Source organism: Astatotilapia calliptera, chromosome 13 (genome assembly GCF_964374335.1).
Source record: "Astatotilapia calliptera chromosome 13, fAstCal68.1, whole genome shotgun sequence".
NCBI lineage: Eukaryota > Metazoa > Chordata > Actinopteri > Cichliformes > Cichlidae > Astatotilapia > Astatotilapia calliptera.
Window position 1 is genome coordinate 16861423 of NC_137434.1, and position 24816 is coordinate 16886238.

The 24816-nt window shown below is 41.5% G+C and overlaps 1 protein-coding gene across 2 annotated transcripts; it reads right to left on the reverse strand.

Moving 5' to 3' along the window:
- Positions 1–129: 129 nt before the first annotated feature.
- On the reverse strand, positions 130–24687 carry LOC113034746 (semaphorin-4G-like). 2 transcript variants are annotated; one of them, XM_080287553.1, is made up of 16 exons: positions 24550–24687; positions 19186–19229; positions 18910–19055; positions 12444–12592; positions 9477–9539; positions 9246–9344; positions 8947–9040; positions 8748–8861; positions 7298–7452; positions 6204–6379; positions 5455–5599; positions 4444–4666; positions 3102–3217; positions 2835–2989; positions 2450–2508; positions 130–1926 (listed from the first exon to the last, which is right to left on the reverse strand). In XM_080287553.1, the coding sequence occupies exons 3-16, from the start codon at positions 19040–19042 to the stop codon at positions 929–931; spliced, it is 2679 nt and encodes an 892-aa protein (XP_080143679.1). In that variant the 5' UTR covers positions 19043–19055; positions 19186–19229; positions 24550–24687; the 3' UTR covers positions 130–928. The 2 variants fall into 2 exon arrangements, with proteins under 2 accessions (XP_080143679.1, XP_026045509.1); XM_026189724.2 differs by having other exon boundaries at positions 18910–19229.
- Between the last annotated feature and the right edge of the window lie 129 nt (positions 24688–24816).

Genomic DNA, 24816 nt, shown 5'->3' on the forward strand with positions numbered 1-24816 from the left:
TTCATCTAAGGGTTTAATAAGTTTAATCCCTCATGAATTTTGCATGTAATGTGGACTCTAATGGCTACTTGAAGGAATTAGTAGATATTAATTAAACTGGAGTATTAAAGGCTAACACACTGCTTCATGTTTTAACCATTTATGATGCATTAACAGCATCACCTGGATTATCAACAAATTAACACAAATAAATTTTTCTGCAATTTAAACAATACATATAAATGATTAATATGATAATTATCTACTAAAAGTGGTGCATTACGTGTTTAGTAATTATATAAATCAGTAAATAAAGAAATACTTAGTTAAGCAGGGTTAATATTAAATAATGATTAGTTCACCAATTGATGGCTGGTGTAAATGTTATGTGCCATCCAGTCCTATATTACTGTAAAATATTGTGTTGGTTATTGCAATTAGTTAAAAGCAAAAACATTGCGCACCACGTTCCCTCCCCTCTCTCCCTTCATGTTTTTAAAAATGCATAGGCCATCTGTGCTCAAACGAACTCTGGCTAGCTGCCCTCCGGTCTGAATCGACTCTTCACATGTATTCATATTCCAGTGTGGCTCAATTTGACTTGTTGGTGGAGCCTGTGCATCCCGCTTTGTGCTCTGTGGATCAGAGGGCTCAGACATGACACTCAGATCAGACTGGGGACTGACTGCACTTGTTCTTATGGGCAGTTTTGAGGTGAGGTAGATTGCTCTTTTTTGTTGATTCATGCTCGGCCCCTTCACTGGAATTTATCTTCTCATTTGTCGCGCATTGGGAAATTGGGGAATTCAGTTTGACAAGCAGTTCAAAAATAGGAATGTCTCATTTCTGACCCTTTCACTGCTTTAGACCACAACAATAATGAGTCACGTGACAGGCACCAGCTAAGAACACTTAGCAGTACGCCCATTATAGGGGAAGCTACATCTGTCTACACAGAGCTCTCATCCGGCCTGGGCAGCAGCTGAGTGTGTTTCCTCTTCTCTAAGATCTTGTTGAGCTCCTCAGCAAAGGAATAACCAGGTGGTGACATATTTTCAGAGTCGCTCTGTCTCAGGAGCACATAGCTGTTCCCATGTATCCTCCTCAGGACACTAGGCAGTGTTGCCGACAGCCCGTTGGAAAAGTCACACCCCGGCGAGGTAAGTTGAGGTGTGGGGGGGAGAGGCGGTGCTGGGGGAGGAGGTTCATTACTGGGTGAAGTGTGACCCTCGCCAGGGACAATCTGTAGTAAGCCTCCGTCCTGGATGTTGCCGTTATGCATATTTGAACCTCCGTTACAAATGCCGTTGCCATTACAGTGACTCGAGATGGTCTTCAGCTCCATGGTGGTGGAGTTTCTGTGCTGTTTCCTGTTCCTGTGGTGCTTCTTACCACTCTGGTGGGCCGCAGCCGCAGCCCGTATTGAGTACTTTCCTCTTTGGCCTACTCGCAAACAGAAGCCCACATAGATAAGAACCACTGTGAGAACCACGCACAGGCCTCCGAGGATAGTGATGAGGGAGAGGTAGATGGCCTTCATGTTCCTGGGGGAAAGCAGATCTGAGTGTGGGAGAAGAGGGCTCAGCAGTGGTGGCTTGCCCCTCTCTGTCTGGGGATGCTCACTGGGGCCTCTGACGGTGGTAGAGCTATGAGTTGGATCAACAGGCGGTAGAGGGTGCAGGTCCAACTGGATGGTGACATTGTAGGTAACTATTGCAACCTTTACACTGTTTTCAACGCCGTAGCAGGTGTACAAGCCACTTTGGTCCTGCCGGGCATTGATGATCAGCAGGCCATCTGTGCCGGTTCTAAAACCAGAGTTGAGGTCGTACCCCTGCACCTGTCTGCCGTCCAGCATCCAGAGGGGCGTCGCCAGATTGGAGCTGAGCTCGCACTGCAGCAGCACGTCATCACCGACCCGCACCGAGCGGTTCCGGTGAACAACATCTGAAAAACACAAGCAAGCCCACATGTGCTGAAACACAGATTTCATAAGAAAACCCACAAATCAGCCACAGACACGTTTTATATATATGTTCATTGTTTTACATCTACTGCATTTATCAAAGGCCATCCAAAGTTATTGAGGCATGAACTCCAATTACAAATCTTTTAATTCCTGCTCTCACATTACCTTGCACAGAGCGAGGGAGTGAGGGGGGTAGAAGAAGCTACACTTTATCAGATTGAAATTGAGGAGTGAGAGAAGGACTTTGCCTGCCTTGAATATCAAACAGATTTCTCTCCAGAGATGGCAAAAATGTGATTAAAGAAGGGAGGAGAGGATTTTGCCAACACAGTGCGCATAATCAACTTTCAAAGAGGCCTTCATGCCATCTGATGACAACTATGCATCTTTCGAGTCCTTCCATGCGTTCTCTATTTTTAATCTCCCTTTTAAGCGTTACGTTTTTTTTTTCGTTTTTTTTTGGAACAGCAGCACTGAGGAGCAGATGAGATTTCTGCGTACCGCCTTGCGTGTTCTCACATCCCTTGGTGCCATGCTGGATATCCTGGATTAATGTGGATCTGTGAAGAGAGATAAATCATAACAATAGGTACATCAGTACAAGGAATAAACAGGCACCTTAACATAAGAATGTCAGCTATTTATTGCTTCGATATCTGCTTTCTAGAGAGGAAGCGTATCTTTCCTGAATAATCAGGACACCTAAAGTACACAGGCTATGCTATGTTTACAATCACAACCATCTGCTGTCTGCCAGCACTGAATTACACAACAGCGTGACAGTGTGACAGGGCACGCTGATACTTTAACTTTACTCAAATCAAACGTACAAAAGGGCACTTTAATCACCTGATCTAACCACACACACACAACCTTTCAAACTGACCTGTCTGCTTGCATCATGACGTCCACACACTCTGCTCCGTTCCAGGCACAGTGCGGGTCCCTGGCAAAGATGCAATCATAGCAGGAAGTGTATCTACCACAGCTAGAGAGTGGCAGCTGAACCACGCCTGATGGAGAGCCCACGTACACACTCCACTGAGGGAGAAACAAGAGTCATATATTGTATAGGACACATAGGACACAGATGACTTTGTTTAAAGCAGAAATTGGATCTAATAAATGTGGCTGTCTGTGCATCGGTCACTACCTGTTTGTCAGATATCAGTAGATTGTTAACAGGCTGTGGCTCTTCAAACAGCTGAAGCTCCTCAATAATGTGCAGCTGACCTTTGATGTCTACAGCTTTGTGTAACCAGCCTTCATCTGGGTGACACAAAGGGGAATCATTAGAAATAAAGCACTATACATAACACAAAACACACTGTAATACAAGCTGAATGAAACGTGCATGCCTATCAGACACTGGGTTATAGGTTGAATTATTATTTATCCATTGATTAATATGTATTTCACCATTTGGTATTGCAAACACTGAAGATTGTTCTTTCCTTTTACATACATTAATAAGTGCTAGACTACGGGTAAATAAAATCATTTTGGACAAAAATATTTGGTCACACAGGCTCTTAATCTTTGAATTCAAGTGTTTTGAGTCCCATTGCTGCAGGTATTAAAAATTAAGCAGCTAGCCATGCAGTCTGTCTTTACAATCAGTGTGTGAAATGTATTTACCCCTAGATATTCCATGATCAGCTATAAGTAGTTATTACAAAGTGGAGTAATTTAGAAACCAAAGCAACTCAGTGAAGAAATGGAAGACCATGTAAAGCTACAGAGCTGGTTCGCTCAGTGTGGCCATGCACAGCTGGTGACAGTTGTCAGTGCTCTGCTGAATCAAGAGCATCAGCATTCAAAACATCTTCTGGCATTAACATCAGCATAAAAATTATGTGCTGTAATACGGTTTTTAATGTCTAAAAGGCTAAAAAAAAATAAAAATGAACAGATAAAATTAATTTGCTGTAGTGTGCTAGCATTGTGCTAGGGAGAGGCAGGAGAAGGACTTTTGACCACGTCAGAATGTTTCGCAAACTGAAACAATGTAGTTACATGCAAGTAGAATTGCAACATCAAGTTGGCAGTGGACCAGGATGACACAAGACTGTGTTCAAGAATCACTGCTCAACCTTAAAGCCGCTGAGTACAGATCTAAGTGCTTTTTTTTTTCCTTCCACTCAAATGTTGCTTATATTTCCCATATGAGCTGCTTGCTCAGTGCTTGAAAAGCCACTGACAGGATGACTTGTTATTTTTGCTTGTTTCTTGTGAAACAAATGAAAAGCTGGTTGAACAAGAACTACAGGAAGTCTAAAATTATATGTAGGTGGACTGGTTCCAGTGACAGCAAGGGTCTTGAACCTCCCTGTAAGCCACAAGGACCTCATCACCTCTGGAACAAGGCAAGCTTTGTGTTTTCAGCTTTTACACCAAGCTAAGCTTAAGTTATCACACATTTAGAAACAACAACAATTCAGAAAAAACAATTATTAACTGGCTGCAGTTAATACCTGATCTGAATTTATACACACCTGTGCCCATGTACAATACATGGTAAGTTTTTCCATCTAATCCCTGGGCCGTGTGCACACCCATGTGTGTGTAGTCTGTGGTCCTCCTAAACAAAAGGGGGCGTCGGTCCTTAGGCTCGACCTGCTTGGACATCAGAGGATGCCTCCTGACAAAATTCAGAACATCATCAGGCAGGGAAGTGGAGAAGTTCATGTTCCTGGCCCTCAGAGCATCAGTTATACACTGCAGGAAAATAAGAGACAGACAAAGAGCACAACAAGAGAAGAGATGATGAGCAAGTAGGAAGGCATGATGTGGGCTGTAGGGAACAGCGGTATTTTTGACTTATTTGTAATAGAGGCCAACACTGGAAGGCAGAGAGGGTGTCAGAGAGCTTAGCGATGGTTTAGTGGGAAAATCGGGATCAAGACGAAAATGTGAGAATGTGAAACACTGTGTCTGGGGAAAATTTGACTTTTTTACTTTGACTACAATGAGCCTGCATGGGTTCAGCAGCTGGCTTGTGCTGACATGCGGGTGAATCAGCTTCCTCTGTACCTGACTAAGGGAACGACTTTCCTCCTCTCTTTGTTCCTTTCAAATCATTTCAGCCAACTCTTCTAAGAGGCTTTCACGCTCCCAAGTTAAAACGCTTGACCGTTTCTCCTTTCCATTTAATAGCAAAGTTAAAATTAAGTCCCACAAAGTGTTGAAGTGACACTGCAGTGGATGATGTCTGCTCCTGCTAACGATGACACGGCCCTGGCTGCTGCACTAAGCCATTGTCACCCAAGCTGCGAGCTTCAGTTAATCGCCATGGAAATGGTTTTCAGTGACATAAGCTGGTTGTGTTTTGAGCTTCATCCTTGAGGCCGCCACTCATTTTCTCAATTATTTTCCCTTCATCTATTCCTGTCCTCTCTTTATGAATCTTCGCTTTGCATCGGTTTCATCTGCTCTCTCTTAGGGAGACGTTATTTGTGTGCTGCATAGTATGTTTAAGGGATTCATTGGCCAGTGTGTGCATTTACCGTTCCAGGTCGCGGGTCAGGGATCTTTCCAGTGTATTCCTTCCACTTAGAACCAGAGTCCTGGTTCTCCATGTAAGGTCCTTGAAAGGCTTCTTGGACTTCAGACAGAGTGAACCGACACACTGCAGACGCCTTCACGTTTTTCCTAAAGACATCAACTCACACAATGAGAAAGACCAGAGCGCGAGCCGCGAACAATAACAGCAGTAAACCCAGGGTTTCCATAGTGACAGCAGTAGAAGTACAGTAGATCAGTGAGTCACCTCGATGAAATGATAGAAAAAGATAAATGGGATGAAAGCGTGGGGCAGGGAGGGAGGGGGAGACGAACGCTGAAAGAGATGGTATGAAGCTGATTAAAAGTTATATCTGTCTGGGACGAATAAAAGAGAAGGAGGAGAGAAGTAAGTGGTTTTAGAGAAGTGTAGTCGGACCTGAGGTAAGAGAAAGGAGAGCCGGTGAGGAGCAGTATCCCAACCATGTGCAGTATTACAAATAGATTTAGTGTCACTTGTTAAATTTTGAGTACAACTCTTCCCTTAAACTGCTGTTAAACTTCTGCAATCAGCTTCTTTTCACACCGCCTGGATAAAGAAATTCCTTCTGTCTTTCATCCTGTCCCTTCACGTCGTCTTTGATTGTCTCAGCGCATCGATTGCTGCCTTTCATCTCCATCTCACTCATTTGCATTTGCATCCTCAAAGACCCTGTCGATCAGCCATCTTGGCAACATACAAATTCGCACTCACCACTCAGGGCCAAAGATGCCGTAGAAAAGCATGTCCTGCGGCGTTTGGCCAGGCAGAGCGAACACGCTGCGCAGCATGTTGAAGTGGAAATCATACTCGGGAAGAGAACAAGTCAACCGAGTCTTGAGGAAGGACGTCCACCGTTTCTGGAGAGTTAAATGGCCTCCGCGGTCTTCCTGTAGGATGACAGGTGAGGAGGAAGGAGAAAAACAAGAGGGTGGAGGAGGGAGAACGGGGGAGGGGGGGGGGGGGGGGTTGATGTGAGATAAAAGAAAAATAGACTGAACACCACTCAAGGTGGCACACGAAAGGATATGAAGCTCCTGATGAGCACAACAGATGGTAAGGGAAAGCAATAACGATATATTCAATAAGGTTGTAGCTTCCCATAGGTAAGACTAATTTACAGATTTGTGTGTATGCGTGTGTGTTTATCCTCAGCAGGTTGAAAGCACTCACAGTGGAGTGAGCTTCTAATTGGATGTGACAGCCACGCGTACACAGAGACATCTCAACACCCATTCATTATATAAAAAGCTTCACTCGAGGCTGCGGGTCTTTTGGAAAATCCAAAAAATGGCACCATTTGGCTTTTTGATTTTAACCTTAAAATGTATTCAGCCTGGGGCAAATTGCTAGCGTCACACATGTAGCCACAAGGCACTGCTATTAGGATGAATACTTTGCCCTGCTTTCAAGGAGAGAACTTGCGAGCTGACTCAATTTTAAGGCGCCAAAGGAGAAAACAAGGTTAGAACAGTACAGCTGGCTCATGTCATTCTTGATACTTTACCAGGCAGCAGGAAATCTAAAACTTTATCGATACAGGCAGCAGACGATGCTAAATAGTCTTACCTGTAGCCATCCACCCGTCTCACTATGACTTACACTGCCTCTCTAACCAATTCATCAGCTACACAGTCTGCTCTTCTAATTACACTGAGGCCTTGTTCCAAATGTATTCTTTATCCAGCCCCTCATCTATTACAGCCCTCTCTTCTATCATAAGCTAAACCTTCACTCAAGTTGGCCTGACGCAATCTTTCACTCCCACATGAAAAATATCTCACGCATCTCTTTCAATCTGCACTCACCTTACAAACCCGAGCAACTCGTGCCACCCGGCTGTGGCTGTAGGTTGGTGTCTGTTGCTGGCTTATTTCAGTGAAGAAGAAATAGATCTTGTCGTCATCGCCAGTACTGCTGCCCACACTCTCCCTCACGAGAACCGAACCCACAAAGTCTGCCTCTGCAACGGGGGAAAAAGGAGATGCACTTATTGTAAATGTGACAAAAGTCTTTTGAACATTACACAACACTGAACACAACTCTGTTCTCAACTCCACCACGACGCCATGTTGTAGGCTCTGCTACTCTAGTCTCTTGGTGATTACTTCTTCTGGAGGCCACCCTAAACAACCTGTTGCTATGGATCCCTTGGCTTCGGCTCCCCACTTCCCCTGTGTGTCCAACCAGGTTATAACTACCCATTGATTCCCATTGATTATTGAAAGGAATAAGCACCATAAGACACTGCCTTACATCTGCCCTGATCGATAAGACACTATGTAACAGCTGTAATCCTGTCCTGGTCTCTGACCTGCATCTGGGATTATCTTGGTCCTGGCAGTTTTCACCTATGAACTCCAAACAATGTCAGAATAATCAAGTCAGGATATTGAACCAACATTGTTCTCATAGATATGCAGCACACAACAAGGAGACTGTATGAACTCTGCTATCACTACTGAAAACTAGTTAGGTAGGGCATGCAGGGGCCGGGACCAACAACACCCACACAACATACCTGCCCTACCTTCTCACATGGGCACAATTACAGCAAGTGAACAGCACATGGACTTTCTACTAGGAAGCTGGCAGGTTAAAATACCTTTTAATGTCAGATTAATTGAGTGTGGCATTTGTATTGAAGCAGGCAGCTCTGTGCAAGGAAATATCTAGAAAAGTTCCGGGCTGCAGTGCATGTGAGATCAGCTTAAACCTTAAAGTCTTGCTAATTACTCTGTGCGGCTAATGTAGTGTCAAGTTAAATGCTAACAGGCACACAATGCCAACTAGTACTTATATAGTGCTTTTCTACTTTAACTATCATACATGCATAATCTGATAGACAAATCAGGGATAAACTGGAGTACGGTATCTTGTCCAAGACCACTGCAATGTTGAGCATCTGTCACAAAGTATTTTAATAAGAATTTTAATAAATTATCATAATGATTAATCCTGACAGGGACATGAAGGCTAACTTCATGATGATTGCTGAGATATGTGAGCCCGAACCAAAGTGTTCGATTTACAAACTTGGACTACAAACCTCAATCAGTAGCAGTCGTAACGTTAACCATTACATAACCAATCCACTGAAGCCGAAGGAGTATGTGAGTCACCAAGGATATTCCAGCAGAGAAGGTCACGTGGAGGTTTAACATGACGTTAGCTGGCTGTTTGCTCAGACCCCTGTCCACTTGCACCATCCTGCCACCCAAACGCACTAAAGGAGCTTTTATCCTGCAATGAACTCACCATTCAGCCAGCGTGTGGGAGCATCTTCTGTCTTCAGCGTGGGAGACGGAGAGTTTCGGCGGATATCTGGAAAGCTCCTAAACTCATACTGGGAAGCTGTGTATATCTGCTGGTCTGGAAGAAAAAAAAAACAGTTTACCAGCTTATACAGCTGTTTATTGGAACTCAAGAAGAGACTGGTTTATTTTAACTGCCTTACCTATAATGAGGGCAGTGTAACCTGTTGTGGGGCCATAGGGGCATTTGTCTCTGCCTTCTTCAGGCTGAGATGAAATCACAAATCTCTCCACGTCCTGTATAGGAACAAAGATTTGAATATGGAAACTCCATGCACAAAGGTATCTTTTAATCACAGAAAACTTACAAACAAAACACTGGAAAATAACAGAAAGCACACGCTTTCTTTTTTAGTAAAGGTCACGGCTATAAAGCAAAAAATGCAATTTCTAAATATGCTGTATTTTCACTGCTGTAAAAAAAATGCATATATGTACATACTATGTATGCACAGAGGGGTCTGTAGGCATTAGTACCACACGTGTAGAGATGAGTTGAGTTGAACCTCTGGAGAAGGCGGATGTGATTAAAACACTCGGTCTGAAAGAAGAAGATGGAAAAAAACATATTGCAAAGAGCGAGCTAATATCAACACATAAAATAGACCCATATCCAAAAAAAACAAAACAATAAAGGGCTGAGGGTGGAAGAACGAGTGCTGTAAATGCCTACCTTATTGTCTTTTCCCTTGAGCCGGCACTGATGTTTTTGCTCCGGGGAGGCCTCCCAGTCAATCTATAACACACCAGATAACATACAGTAAGACAGAGATCCCCAAAAACGGATGGCTTTATATCACAAACCTACATAAACCCCTTTGGACTGTGCCACAGACATGACAGCAGATAAACTCTGATAACGTTACTTTTGCTTCGTCAGTGCATGCATTAAGAATGTTATCATCATCATCTGAATTTGTTGTGTACTTAGACAGCTGCGAGTTTGTTTGTTTTTTAACAATGAAAGTAAATTCTTACAGCAAGACAGAGGAGTGGCACGCACATGACTGCAGCCACTCCTTACAGCACAAACTTTTGCTGTATTAGGATAATTAGCAAACCAGTTTAATGCCAGGTTGTCACAAGCTAGAAAACAAAGTAGCATGGCAGCTAAAACATCAAAGAACTCCAAAGCACACTTTTGCTTGAATGAAATTTCAAGTGCCTTTTTTCTCATAACATGGTTGTGTTTAACTTGAAGAAAAAAAACTTTTGAAACAACATACAAGCCCTCATTGAGGAGTCTTTTTCACTGGTGTTCCACCAGTAGGAACTTTCCACTTGTGGTTTCACACCAATGGCAAAATTCCATCTGAGGTGATAGTGGAATATTCCACCAGGGCCGCATAAAGGCCACAACATTCATCAATTTTATACATCAAAAACAACACACAATAGCATAGATCACAGACAATATAACACCTCAAACAAGGTTTATAAAACAGCAGTAAAGGTGAGTCATTTAAGCCAGGGTATTTAGTACCCTGTACACTGTAAAATATGGATTTTCTTGTTCAGCTAATTACACTATAGCTCTGAAGTTAACAATAAATTTTAGGGATTGGCTCATTTTTTACAGCAGACACCCTTCCCAACGCAACCTTCCCATTTATCCAGGTTTGATACCTGCAGTGAGAGCACACTATTTTATGACTCCCACACACAAGGCTTAGTTTGTGTTTCTTCTTAGCTGCAAAGAGGGAACCTTTCACATGTTAACAAGCATGCTAACTCTTACACTGTCAAAATAAATTAACCTTCCAAAGACATTTATGTTGCTATAATTTTCTATAAATATGTAAGAAATGAATAAATAAACTGAAGAGGACACTGCTGAAAGTCAGCTGAAACATTATGTTTTGCACTGGTGTAGAGGTTGGCATAAAACTTCCCGAATTCGCCTCAGAAGCAAAATTCCCACCTTTCACAACTGGGACTAAACATAAAGACAGGTTTATGCAGGGTGTCACAACCCCTGCTAGATAAATATGGTCCAAATAGGAGTCGAAAATTACACGGAAAAGGTTTCATGTTGAGTCTGTTTACTCAACAAGAATTTATGTGTTTTGTGAAGGTATAACACACGGCGCTGAAGCTTGAATTTTACTGTTGACCTCACAGGAGTATTAGTAACAAGTAGCTGAAGAGGACGAGTCAAGTTTCCTGAACACTTTCAAAGTAAAGTCAACACCAGTGCAGAAAAATCTATTAAATCATGTTGCCTTGATATTTTGACTTTTTTCAATTTTTTTCCATAGCGTACCAGTCAGTCACCTCTTTGTGTGGAAAGAGCAATTACAAAGTTGTAATGTAGATGAGTTCCTATGAAGGAAGTCCAAGTAGTGTCTAGCCACGGGCAATTACTGCCTGTGCATATTCGCATATTCGTGCTCCGCTAACCAACCCTGCAAATGTCCAACAGTGATGAATGAGGTTTTACATTTAATGAAATGATTAACAGTAAACTCCTTTTTAGATGCGCAAAAGACATATGGAGCAGGGTTTTCAGTTCTTACTGAAGACAGTCAACACTAATTACCTTATTCTAGAGCACACAGTGCTGAAAGTCGACACAAACTGAAGGCAATATTTAAGAGTGCTGATTTTAACTCTAGTGGTCCTGGTGGGGTAATGCTAAGAATATTTGATTGAATACAGGTCTCGGAGTTATGTTCGAAATTTCACAGAGGGCAGGAGATACGCTCGCTGCAGCTTCCCTGTCAGAAATACAAAACAGACTATGATGAAAATTTGATGCCTTCTTTATGAACAACAGCCGCCGTACCTGTGTGAAAGCGTATGTGCTTCCTACTGCTTTTAAATATTTCAAGACTGCTTAACATATGAACAAAATTGCATTATTTTGTGAAAGCAGCAAAGCAACGGGGTGCTCCATAGCTGAGCATGTAAAATTCTGAATAGCCATTTAACAAAGCTGTAGATATATTTTTTCACAGATGAATTAACTTCAGTCGTTAATGGTGCAAAAAATGGGGTTAGCAGAACGAAAATTACAAATTTGATGTTGATAATAAAAGGAAAATGTCTTACAGTCACCAACCCTACAGTTATATTAGCCCATGATATTAATTAGCATCTGAATTTGCTTCTTTGTCCAAAAAAGACCATTTGTTCGGGCTGTAATAGCAATTTATGTCTAACGAAAGATCCCAGAGTTGAGATTGATATTCACAATTTTGCATTTGGAACAGTTTTAAAGTCTGTGAGTGTAAAAAGCAGCGCAGAAATGATCTATAAGTTATGCTAATTACTGCATGAATTAGGAAACTATTTCTGTGTCAACATACACTAGTGGTATCGCCATAAATTCTGGATCTATTTAAAGTGAGATGATCCAGCAGCTGATTCTTCACCGTTTTTCTATTTAATGTATTAATTTATGCAGCAAGATAGTCCTGTGAGTTATTGTGTTAAAAATAATACAAGTACACACACACACAGACACACACATACAGAACCAAAACTAGTGACAGAGGAATGTTTTTGCCTCAGACTGAAATATTGTTGCCTCAAAAGGTTCCTGCGATGTTGAATGCAAATGAGGCTGTGGCAGAGGTAAGGATGTGGCAGCTGAGGCACACAACATGCAGCAAGATGGAAAACAAACAAACAAACTCACAGTGAGAGCAGAGCTGGCTGAGATGTCAGAGGCATTGAGAGCGAATACGGCCCCACGGGCCCCGACGTACAGACGCTCACTGTCAGCCTCCAGCAACATGGTGCTGTAGTTGACTGCAGACGACTGGAAATGCCTGCAGCCTCGGAGACCTAGGAGAGTAGAGGAGAGAGGACGTTAATGATTGTGGCCTTCTGTAACTCCTTAACACTACTTTTTTTTTTCTAAATGTATAACGGCTCCTAATGACCTTAAAAACTCTTTAGAGACATTAATTGGTCAAACATACTCTTTATTATATGAACAGCAGTTTGGCACAAAGAATATGGATTTGGAATGGATTTGCCATCCATTGGAGGACTGGTAGGTTTAACCACCTTTTTTTCTGGGTGATATCAACCATAACCGTGTATGTATGCCTACATATTAATAATGGATTGGATTTATATAGCACTTTTCAAGGCACCCAAAGCGCTTTACAATGCCACTATTCATTCACTCACTGGTGGAGGCAAGCTACGGTTGTAGCCACAGCTGCCCTGGGGCAGACTGACAGAAGCGAGGCTGCCATATCGCGCCATCGGCCCCTCTGGCCAACACCAGTAGGCGGTAGGGTAAAGTGTCTTACCCAAGGACACAACGACCAGGACAGAGAGCCCGGGGATCGAACCGGCGACCTTCCGGTTACAGATACACTGGGGCAAAGTGGTAAGAAGACCTTCTTCTTTGATTTTTGAGAGAGTTCTTTGAAAAACGTTGATTTTTTTTTTTTTAAAGTGAGGTAGAGACAACTGTTAAATTTCAATCTGCTGGTGTCGTGGCTGAAAAAAAAAAACTTCTTTGCAATCAGAATCGGCTTTATTAGCCAGGAATGTGCACAAATACAAGGAATTGGGCTACATGTTCTTCTTTGCCTTCTTCACAGACAGTACCAACATGTACAGCATAGTCCAGACTGCAAAGATGTTGGAATAAATTATGGAATAATTGAAGGATGGATAACTTGTTGCTATAGATACAGTATATAGATTTAAACTTGACAGTATATTGGTATATACAACCAACAAGACATGCATCAGGCTTTGGTTGTGTAGCAGGTATGGTGAATGTTTAAGCAGAGACAATATGCGAGTGATCTAGTGATCTAATGATCGAGTGATAGCCTGTGGAAAGAAATTCGTTTTGTGGTATATATCTTAGAGCTAGTGATCGTTAACTCTTTATCTATTCGGGAAGTTTTATGCCAAGCTGTGACTAAGAAAAACCACTAGAGCACACACAAACAGAATGACACTTAAAATAGCCGTGAACAGAAAACAAATTTTAAGAAAATACATCAAATACTTTCACTTTAATACCACCGTTGAATACTAAATTGTATCTTTACTCTGAGGTAGAAAAGGGTTTAAGGTGACGGTTGTGACTTTCATACACACAAACAGATGAGCTGTGATAGTCACCGCGTTACACTCAAATGATTTGTTAAACACTTTCCATCCTCAGGTTAAGCCCAGTTGTCCCAGATTTTATTTTGGTGTCATTAAAAGCATGAAGTTGAAAATTAGTCTTTCCTAAAGCAAAACAGATTTTTCTTGTCTGTTTTTCAGTCGTTGATGTTTTCTGATCAATTTTAAAGCATGAATGTTAGACAAATTATGATTACACATGGTCACAGTTTTCATAAACTACCACACAGACTTGTTCATGAAATACTTGAGGTATTCTTTTAATTTATTTGTTTGTTTGTTTATAAATGGGACCTCACTTTCTGAAGTATTTAAAGGAACAGTTCACCAGTTAGTTAGATCTTGACGAGGAGACGTTTTGCTCACGCTGCTGCATGGTGCAGTTGATCAGTAGTCTAACACCACTGTGAGTACCCTTGCACATGCCTACACTTCTTGGAAACAAAGAGCCCAAGTACATGACTACCATTGTGATGCACCTTTTTTATTTAACATCTAATTAAGATATCTGACGTGCCTGTGCAGGTTTTACAATCAGCACAATAATTAAGCCATATAAATGTAGAAGTGAGCCACTTTTTATGACTGCTATTGACTACGAGAGACAAATTTTAAATTGCCAGACTTCCTGGATCCTCAGCCAATTCACTTTCCCCTGAAGATTGCATGGTTAGCTCAAAGTAAGCCGTCATTAAGATTCCTATCAGCTGCTGCGAAACACAATCCACTCTGCTCACTTCAGCAGCAGCAAAAGTCAGATGCCATCCCAAGCTGGTGATCAGGCGCCTGCTTTTCTCTCCTATTCTCAGCAGGAGGAGAAAGGTTATCATCCGTACGGTCTTTTCAGAGTAACAACCTTTCCTATGTGATACTAGTACCTCATTGTGACTAAATACAATGAGTTATTGCAGAGACAGTGCCTACGTTTCAAGCGTGTAATCCCGGCATTAGGGCACACAATGAACTGTGTGTGTAAGCTTGTGCGACAGGCGTGCCAGGTAACTGGAAACAGAGCAGCAGAGGGAGGGTTTATCTGGGATTTATTACAATGAAATAACATCCCGAGTCACAGGTTAGCCTCGGCTTACAAGATCGGGTGAGAACAGGCACATTTGAGTTAGTCTACAGGGAAAGAAAAGGTGCGAACTCAGATACTGTTATTCACTCAGCAAACACTTGGAGGGATCTCAGCTGATTGTACAGCACGTTGTGTTCAGGGACGCCAGCATACTCTATGAACATCAAGGCGCTGGACTGTGACGTGGCAACGGAATTGCATACAAACTTACACCGAGTCTCAGGCGTGTTTATGGCTGAGAGAAGGCAAATAAAATGTGTGCAACATTCCTAAATACGAGCGTCTAAGAGGAGGCAAATTCCCGAAATACCCAACAGGTTAACTCAGTGGGTGTAATAAAAGTGCATTTACATGTACTGCCAATTTATTAGTGTTTTCTGCACCATGGCCCTTCACTGTGGTGCCAGCTTTTAATCTTTCAGCTGCTCCAAACTGTCTGAGTGCCGAAAGACATCAAATTAATTATCTTTAAACACACCTGAATGATTTAACCTTGCTTAAGAGAAAAAAGGGAATGTTTAAGCCCAAGCATGAGAGACTGGGAGTCACTGTAGATGTATGTGTAACTTCTCTTGCCCCTTTTGGTTTCTGTAGCTTTGACTTTAGGTTGCCAGGGAACACAGCGATTAAAAGGATTAGAGGTAAGTTTGCATATCGAAGGCTTCCCATCTGTAGGAGGGACGCCGAAGAAAAAAAAAAAAAGAGGTGGAGGCAATATAAAGAAATGGAAAAAGAGGGCAGTGAACCAGAAAAAGTACAAACTAATGAAGAAAAATCAGGCAAAAGAGCTTAAGTGTAAAGGCAGAGCGATGAGGAGAGGTGGGGGAAGAGGATAGAAGTGTGAGGGGGTGAGCTGTGTGGGAGGACCTGTGGGCTTGAGTGAGCTCAAACCGATGATTAAACTGATGATGAAAGTGAGATATAAACGTATCAAGAATTGTAAAAAGATGGGCATGGGATGAGTGTAAGCAGGTGACGTGCTTTGTGAAGTACAACTGTTTAGAAAAAGAAGAAGAGTGATACTGCTTTATGAGTATTTCTAGCAGAAGGAAATGTGGGCGCCATTCAAAGTGGAAACGTGAGAAAATTTCTTGCACACATCTGTGCGTCGACAAATAAAGTCCGGGATCAGACGGCACTGCACGCTTTGCCATACGTGAACTAAAGGAAAAAAATGCTCTATACCGTCAACTTGTGCAATACCACAACAGTTGTCATGGTTACGGTGCTTCTCAACTACCTATGGCGGTGTCGGGCGCCCTGGATGCTCCGCAGGGAGCCCAACGTACACCGTACACTCATCTGCTTCTGTCTCTGCAGCACCTCAGGCTACATGCCATCACTCATGAGGTAAGTAAATAATAATCACAGCCGGATAAAATAAATCCTCATGGTTAACAGAAGAAGCAGGTGTTAGAGGAAAGTGAGGGTATATTAAACTCTGTGTGCACACATTGAGGTATAGAGGAGCGAGTGGAGAGAAACAGAAAAGCATTGCTTCGGGAGATAATGAGGGATAAAATGCTATGAAAGAGAAGAAAGAAAACTAGATGGAGAAAGGGGCAGAGAAAGAAAAAGGGACAAGTGAGGAGTTTTTTTGTAAAAGTCTACTTTTAGAAAACAATCAGCAGCTTTCTAATAAAAAAAAGATGACTGATGACTGCACGTAAAGAGCGAAATAAATACGGAGTTATGAGTCATCTTCAGCTATTTATCTACAGTTCAAATGTTTGTGCAATGCTTGGAAATCCAAGGATTTCTGCAGCAATTAGTCATTAAAATGTGGTCTGATTTACATCTCAGTCAGTGGTACATTTTCACATCTTTACAACGGGTGATCAGTTCAGGATGAATAACAAAAGTGAACCCCTGTGCCAAGGCAATATCTATGGAAGCTCGTTTCTGCCACTAAATAAAAACAAAAAACCTAGTATCCATAAATCAAAATTTCGAGTTATGTTCTCTAAATTTCGAGTTAGCTCTGCCAATCAAAAATCTACGTGAATGAAGTCGCTTTCTTGTTACCCGGAAGCATTTGGCGCAGAGGAACGCGCACTCAAAAACGGATCCCAACAAATTGGCGCTTTCGCGAGTACGTTTGCTGATAGTAACGCCATGTGATTCAGCTAAAAACACAGGGATTTCATCATTTGTGAAGCCACGCTGAAAACACTCAGCAATCTGTGCATTCACGACTGGATGTAATACCAGTAGCTTAGCTGTAGCATTTGTAGCTGAGGACTTCAGCTTCTGGGTAACAAGGAAATGACATCATTCACGTAGATTACTGATTGGCAGTGCTTACTCGAAATTTTGAGTTACTTTTCTCAAAATTTTGAGTTAAGAAATCGAAATTTCGAGTTAATATGCCGAAATTTAGAGAAAGTAACTCGAAATTTCGAGAAAATAACTTGAAATTTTGAGTTATGGATCCTTTTTTTTTTTGTAGTGGCGGAAACAGGCTTCCATAAATATCACCCATTGGTTTAGGAATTCCTAGTCAAAGCCTTGAGATGAGCATTCGAGCCATTTTTGGAGATTAGATAAGTGATAAGCTGGGGGTGAATCTGACAATATGGTAGCAACTTGTTACTTTAAATGGAAACACGTGTGTTCACAGTGAGACAAAAATATATATTTATATTATAATTCCATTATTATATCATTCCTGCCTGCATGACTCCTCTATCATACACAGAGCAGTAGTTATACCCTTTTTCTTAAACTTTGTAATAGATTGTATTATTTAATTTAGTTCAGTCTGTTACTGTTCTTATTGTCTTAGAGCAACTGTAAACACATCTTCCTTAGGGATTAATAAAGCATTTTGATTCTGATCAAACTTTTTTTCAACCAGATAGTTAAAGCCCTTAAACACCTTTACTATTAAGACTGGATATTTTATATATCCAGCCTATGCTGGGTTGTTGAAAACACTTTTCCTATTAATAAGGGCACACAAAGTTTGATTTCTGACTAAATCTGCACTTATTAAGAAAAACTGGTAGCTTTAAACAACATTTTTTACAGGACAGTTAAAGGAGCATTAGAGAGATTAGCAGTTTCTTAAAAGCTTACTTCTTCATTTCTAAAAACTGGTCCACAATAACACAAACTGTCTATAAATGAAGAAGCTCCAGGAGTGTTGCTACACTCCCTGGGAGTGGGCGTCTTGCAAAGATTACACCAAGAACACAATGTACATTTCTGAAAGAGGTAAAAACAAAACAAAAAAAAAGGGCAGAAATCTTTACTTGCTACTTTCTTTGTTTATGTGTCAATAACGCTGTGCAGGAACGCTTAAAAAAAAAAACCGCTTAAAGATTTCAAAAGACAACCGGGATAAATGTTGCTTCGCAATATTTCTGAGATAATGATGAGAAAAAAAAAAGTTGCACATAAACCAGGAAAAAAGAAATGCACTGCACACCAGAACCAATACCTCATCACTATGTCGCAGTTTGGGGTTCCCTTGCCATTTCAGAAGCTGGACGCTTTGCTATAATTTATGGGACAACAAATTCAAAACTAAATCAAGCGATTTCTTAGGCCTGAGGTGATGCTACAAGGAGATGACCCAAAATCTGTAAGTACAACAACAACAGAATGCTTTAAAACACAGAAAAGTCATGTGTTATAATGGCAAAGTCAGAGCCCTGCCCTCAACCCCATTTAGACCTGAACAGGGCTGGTCAATTACGACATCCCAGAATTCTCCTGAAGGCTGTCCAAGTCTCAGCAGCTGGTTGAAACAGGCGCCACACGTTACAAAGTTCAAAAGTTCAATTTTCCAACCTGTACTCTGCATGATTATTGAATTTGTTTAAAAAAACAGCTTCTAACAGTTCACTAATGAATGTTGGAATAAACTTCGGTACTGATGATTTTAAAGCAAGGTGCAACACGTGTTCGTGTCTGTCCTTACCGCTGTTTAGCACAGTGACACGTGGAGTCACATCCAGGTCCAGGGGTGTCCTGAACAGGTAGCCGGTTGCCACGGCACACAAGCAGCCCAGCAACAGCAGCAGCTGCACCACAGAGGACACACCTCGCTGCATCTCCACCGAGCACCTCACGGGACAAACACTCTCCGTTCAGGATGTATATGTATATACAGGCATTCACACTGGCATATTCACCCTGTGACTCACATACACCCCTGCACACAAATACACACGCACAAAACAGCACACCGACGCACTCGGACGAAAACAGGCAGCCTCTTGTTCGCCACGCTGAAGGAACCTGAAAAAAAAGAGAAAGAAAGGAAACACACAAAACGAACAGCGTCAGTGGTCTGTGATTAAAAATGTGACACCTTTAAAAAGTCAGAGAAGTTGAGAAAGAAGAAAAGCCGGTAAAGTTAAACAGCAGAGTTCAAACACATTAGATGAGCTGATGTGGAAGGATTTCACAAGGATGACGACAGAGATATGAAAGAGATACAAAGTGGATTTGCTCAGTAAAATATTGGAGGCTTTCGCAGATCAATGCTGCCCTGCGAGACCGGTCTGGCTTTACATGTTGCAAAGAGTGCGATGTGTGAGAGCAGCAGCTGTTGGATACAAACATAGGGCTGAAAATATCATTAACCAAACAACGACTGTCAAACAAGAGCTACGTGCCGATATAACGAGCAAACACTTGCGACGTGAAGCAATCCAGATCGATGAGGTGTGAAGCCAGTTCAAAACAGCAGACATACCTGACAGGAGTCAAATGCATGAGTGGAAAGATTGTGAAATATGATCATTTCAAAGATATGTATGTGTGTGTTGTGATATGAATGCCAATGTTGTTCCGCCAGACCCTCTTACAGAGGGGGAAAGGAGTGACGGTGAGCAGAGGAGAAGGAGGTGGTGTATATGTGTGTGTCTATACCAAGCGCCAGTGCACACACAGGCACTGAGAAAACACTGACAGACACTCATTACTAGCATTATCCAATTTCATGGTAATGCCATTCTTTCACTTATACCCTTTCTCCGCTTCTCATTAAAAAAGAATCACACGAATAAAACCTTTTGAACTGCTTTCCTGATTCCAAATGTAAACAGTCACACTCTTTAGCGCTTTCTTTTCAATCAAAACCTGCCTCCAGTGCTGCAAACAGGTGACTCTCCAGGGAGCCTGCTTGTTCCTTACATTATGAGCATAGGCATGCACAACACAAATCTATTTACACACACATACAAGGCTGCGGCAAGAAACGGGCAGAAAGGTGAAGCCATTAGCACGAGAAACCGTGTGTGTGCTCTCACAGAAAGTACCAGCAGTCCCTCAAGGCTGACACCATGACAACATGGCTTCGGTGTTGCATAACATTAGAGATGAACACAGCAGCATGCAGGTGCGGACAAAAGAGAAACTACACGAAATGCAAGGCTAACAGTAGGTACACCTACACGCACACAGACAGGTAATTAGACTTTGTGTAATTAGGCTTAAACTCTGTCTCTACAAGCTGCTTTGCAACCCACCTCCACCCCAGCTCCCCCATTTTCATCTAGTCATGTGAAAAACAAAGTTTGCACAGGTCCTTATGCCATCCTGTGAAAAATGACTGCTTTCATAGTTATTAAGGGGGCAAGTAGCAGCCAGGTGCTGCAAATCAAATGCACTTGACCTTTTTAACATTAGCAAGTGTGATCACAAAAACAGAAATTTTGGCAGTTTGCTGGTCTAAAGCATTCAGGTGGATGCAGACTTCTCAGCAAATTCCCCCCTAGATCAGAACTCAGGGGAAAAAACCTAAACCCCAAGAGCAACGTGTGAGACTCTGCCCGCCTCATTTAGCATTTTAAGGTTAAGACAGTCCAATTATAAACAGACTGAACAAGTATGACTTGTTGGGAAGGGCTACCAGAAGAAGGCCTCTTCTTTCTAAAATGAACATAGCAGCATGACTTAGGTTTGCAAAGTTGCATCTGAGCAAACCACAAGACGTCTGGAACAATGTCCAAACACGGCATAGCAGCATAAACACCTCAGCTGTCAAGCACGGTGGTGGTGTGATGATGATTTGGGCTTGTTTTGCAGCCTTTGGTCAGTGTCAGAATTGAACTTGTCCTGCACAGAGTCCTGTGATTCTATAGAATAATCTTGCCAAGGCATTCCCAGAAAAAAGCAATACCACCAAATATAAATGAGTATAACTGAAAATACTCTCTTTTTTTTTTTTTTTACTAAATAGGGCCTGAGTGAACTTATATATACACACCATACACAACATACATTACAGTCATATAACACACATACAAATAAAGAAAAGTAATTGTCTATAATAACACAGTAGAAAGTTAACAAAAGCACAGACACTTTAAATAATGGGGAAACAGATAATACACAACTCGGCACTTGTTTAATGCACTTCTGAGTCAGGATTGTTTCTGAAACACAATCTGTGTTGGGAAAGCTGCCAAAAGGTTTTGTAGCCACAAGTTTGACCAGCATGTAGAAGGTGCAGCAATAAATAAACATGAAAAATGTTCTGGAATATGTTCTCATATGTGGGGGATATATTGCTCACGCTTGTTTCTTTAATCATTCTAAATGCAGTACTTTGTCAGACCACTCATTTTGATTGTTGTCATTCCATTGAATGGCACTGTAATCACTTCCATAGATATGAACATCCAGTGGGAGCCCTTCTGGAAGCTCTATGATAGTCCAGCAGATGTGTTATCATTCACTGTAATTGGTGATAAATATAAAGGAACCCTGTTGCTATAGGAGATTTCTGGCAATCATATGAAAAAGTGCACGTAGGCACATGTAGTATATAGTAAACCAAACATATTTTTCCCTAACCTAACCAAGATGTTTTAGTGCCTCTCAGACTTGCACAATGATGAACTCAAGACTCATGACTAAAAACCATGTGACTTACACAACTAAAACTCATAATGACGAGCATTCAATGGTGCATAACATTCAAACATAAAACAAACTGTTACAAATATTGCTAGATTATATTTGATTGATGAAAACTGCTTTTTTTTTTTTTAAGTTGGCTGCATTAAAAAAAGATTCCTAAATGTGAAAACTCCTAAACTCCCTCAACGTGATAGAAAAGAAGAAACAAAGTCCTTTATGCTTCATTCTTTTGACAAAAAAAAAATCGATTAAATCTTCAAAAGCAACAGATTTCAAAGTATTTCTGCTGAACTTGAGTGAATGGCCAGTGGAAAAGAACTATAAATGGGAAAATCTATATAAATAATATAAACCATGTTTTATTATTTCCTGGAGTTAATCCATTTGAGATATACGACACTTCCACCAACCTTAAAGTTCTTATAGGGTTTCACAGCTCTATCTTGCTCCCTTAATGCCAATTTTACTTTGGCAAGAGCTGATTATTTCTGTTGCGTCCCCTCTGAGCATGTGCTAGCCCTCGTGGGAACTGTCAAACACTGAAGGTGCGTCAACTTGGCTTCCACTTTTGTCTGAGCTCCTTCTAAAAGGTGGTGAAGGAGGTGCGCCGAGGGGATCGTAATAAGTCATTCATCTGACTCATGCACACAAAATCCCTCAAATGGGCTGTCATGGTGCAAATCCTTTCAATCAGTCAGCCACAGCGGTCCTGATGTGGTCTAATAATCTTCAGAGGAGCAGGGGTTTGTTCACGCAGAAATGAAACCATAAGGTGACAGTAAGATAAAGAAAATATGAAAGAGAGGAGAGGAAGCAGTCAGGAAGGAGGTAAAATACTGTCAGAAAGTTCAGCAGTGCAGAGAAAAATCCCATAATTGTCACATTCCCAATTCTCTGTCATCTAAAATCAATTATTCCTGATTTCCTCCGAGTACCTCAGACCCCATGAATGCAGGAGCTTTCAGCTGTTAATTGGCCACAGAGCACACCATCAAAACTTTGAGGAAATGCTGAAAGAATGAAATGAGAATGAAATGCTGAAAACGAAATGAGCCGAATCCAGGGGAAATCACAGAGGCTCTACCGCTCACGACCTTCCTAATCTGCCTTCCTCCTGATCTCGCTGCCGGCTTTCTGTCCCATGACATCCATTCACGGAAATGGATTTTATCAGCCAACTGAGGCGTCCATAAACCTGCTTGAAAAGAAAATAGTGGAGCTCCGTGGCGACAGCTCCATCAACAGACAACACTGGTCCCAAAGGACTCCAAACTCTCTGTTGTTGAGTTGGATGTGTGTGCGAGTGGTGAAAAGATTATAGTCAAAGCCACTGAGCTCTGCTTCAACTGGCAGTCAGACTGCTTTAAAACAGTCTTGTTTCACAGAGTGACAAAAGGACGCCAGCTGAACTGAACTCCATTTGTTCAGAGGACTGTAGTATTTACACTTTGTACAATCGGGGTACAATGAGCCCTTTAAACCCACCTTTAACACACTGGAGTCATTCTGACAGAAGCAATGCTTTGTATTATTAAGATTTTGTTTGCCATCATTGATAATCCTGCAGCTTGTTTGTGCTATTTGTCAGAATCTTTCAACTCAGCAGCAGCCTTGCAATTAATTTTAATCTAGTATTTAGGGGGGGAAATATCCAGATTTGCATCAGAAAGCTTCAACAATCTTTCTGCCAGCAACCTTTTCTATCGCTGAGCACTTAAATTTGATGAGGAGACACCCTAAAAAAATAGGATGCATATAGGCATGCAAGTAAAAAGGCAAAACAAGACTTAAAAACACCATAATTCTGTACAAAACACGCAAAATCCTTGATGCAGAAAGAACCAGGAGGCTAATCTGTTAATTTTCATTAATAAAGGGTGGTGACTTCATTCTGGGCTTCCTGTTTTCACACAGCTTTATCAAGTTTGTCCCTTTGGACTGAGCTAAACCTCAATAACAGCAAAATATTGAGTTAGGCCGCTTCTGAAGGCATTACAGAAAACATGGTAAGAAATTACTAAAAATCAACATTTTAATAATGCAGGAACAAACAAACAAACAAACAAAAAACGGCTTACCAATCCTTTGAGTTAAACAAGAAATGACCATCGAGGACACTATCTGCATAACAATACCTAACAACACCTTTCTTTGCACAGGTCTTCCAACAGTTTTCTTCCTCTTACCTCTCAAGTCATGATTTTTTTTTCTTTTTTTTTTTTATTTAAATAGACAGGTAGATAAGCGGGTCCACCGGATCCACACAGATTTAAATGCAGGCCTAATGATGATTAGATCACCATGGCTGGACAGGAGATGGCCACCTTTATCAGATCAATCAACCTCTTCCAGCTCCTTAAGTTATAACACAGTATGCTCTCAATTAAGGCTCAATTTTAACACAGAAATGAACCGAAATGATTTATTTTTAATGTAAATGAGAAAAAGAAAGAAGAAAAATAGACAGGTAAGTATTCTTAAACATGCAGGAAATATAATGTAGGAAATCTGTATAACAATAACTGAAAGGAGTAATTTGTTTAAAGAGAATCACGCTGTAGACACTCTTACTATAGCACCGCCGTTGACACTAAAGAGATATAAAGGTATTATCACGGGAGCCTAAATCATATATTTGGTAGGTATCTCGTATCCCTGCAGAGATCGGGTAGTGTGTCGGCTGTCTTACCTGTATTCGTGCGCAGAAAAAGATATGTATGTTTCTTCGAGCTTCAGATAATCCAAGTGGACTTTACACTCCTGCCTGTGCACTCTCGCAAACACCCGCTGAAAGACACGCAGCACTGACAGAGGCGCAGACTCGCAGCTCGTCCACTCAGCTGCCGTCACAGGTGGCACGCCCTCCCGCAACGCTTACTTATTTTTTTATTTACGTTGAATCAAGAGATATCTTTGGCTTTTTATCACCGGTTATACTGCTGTTATACTTCTTCAC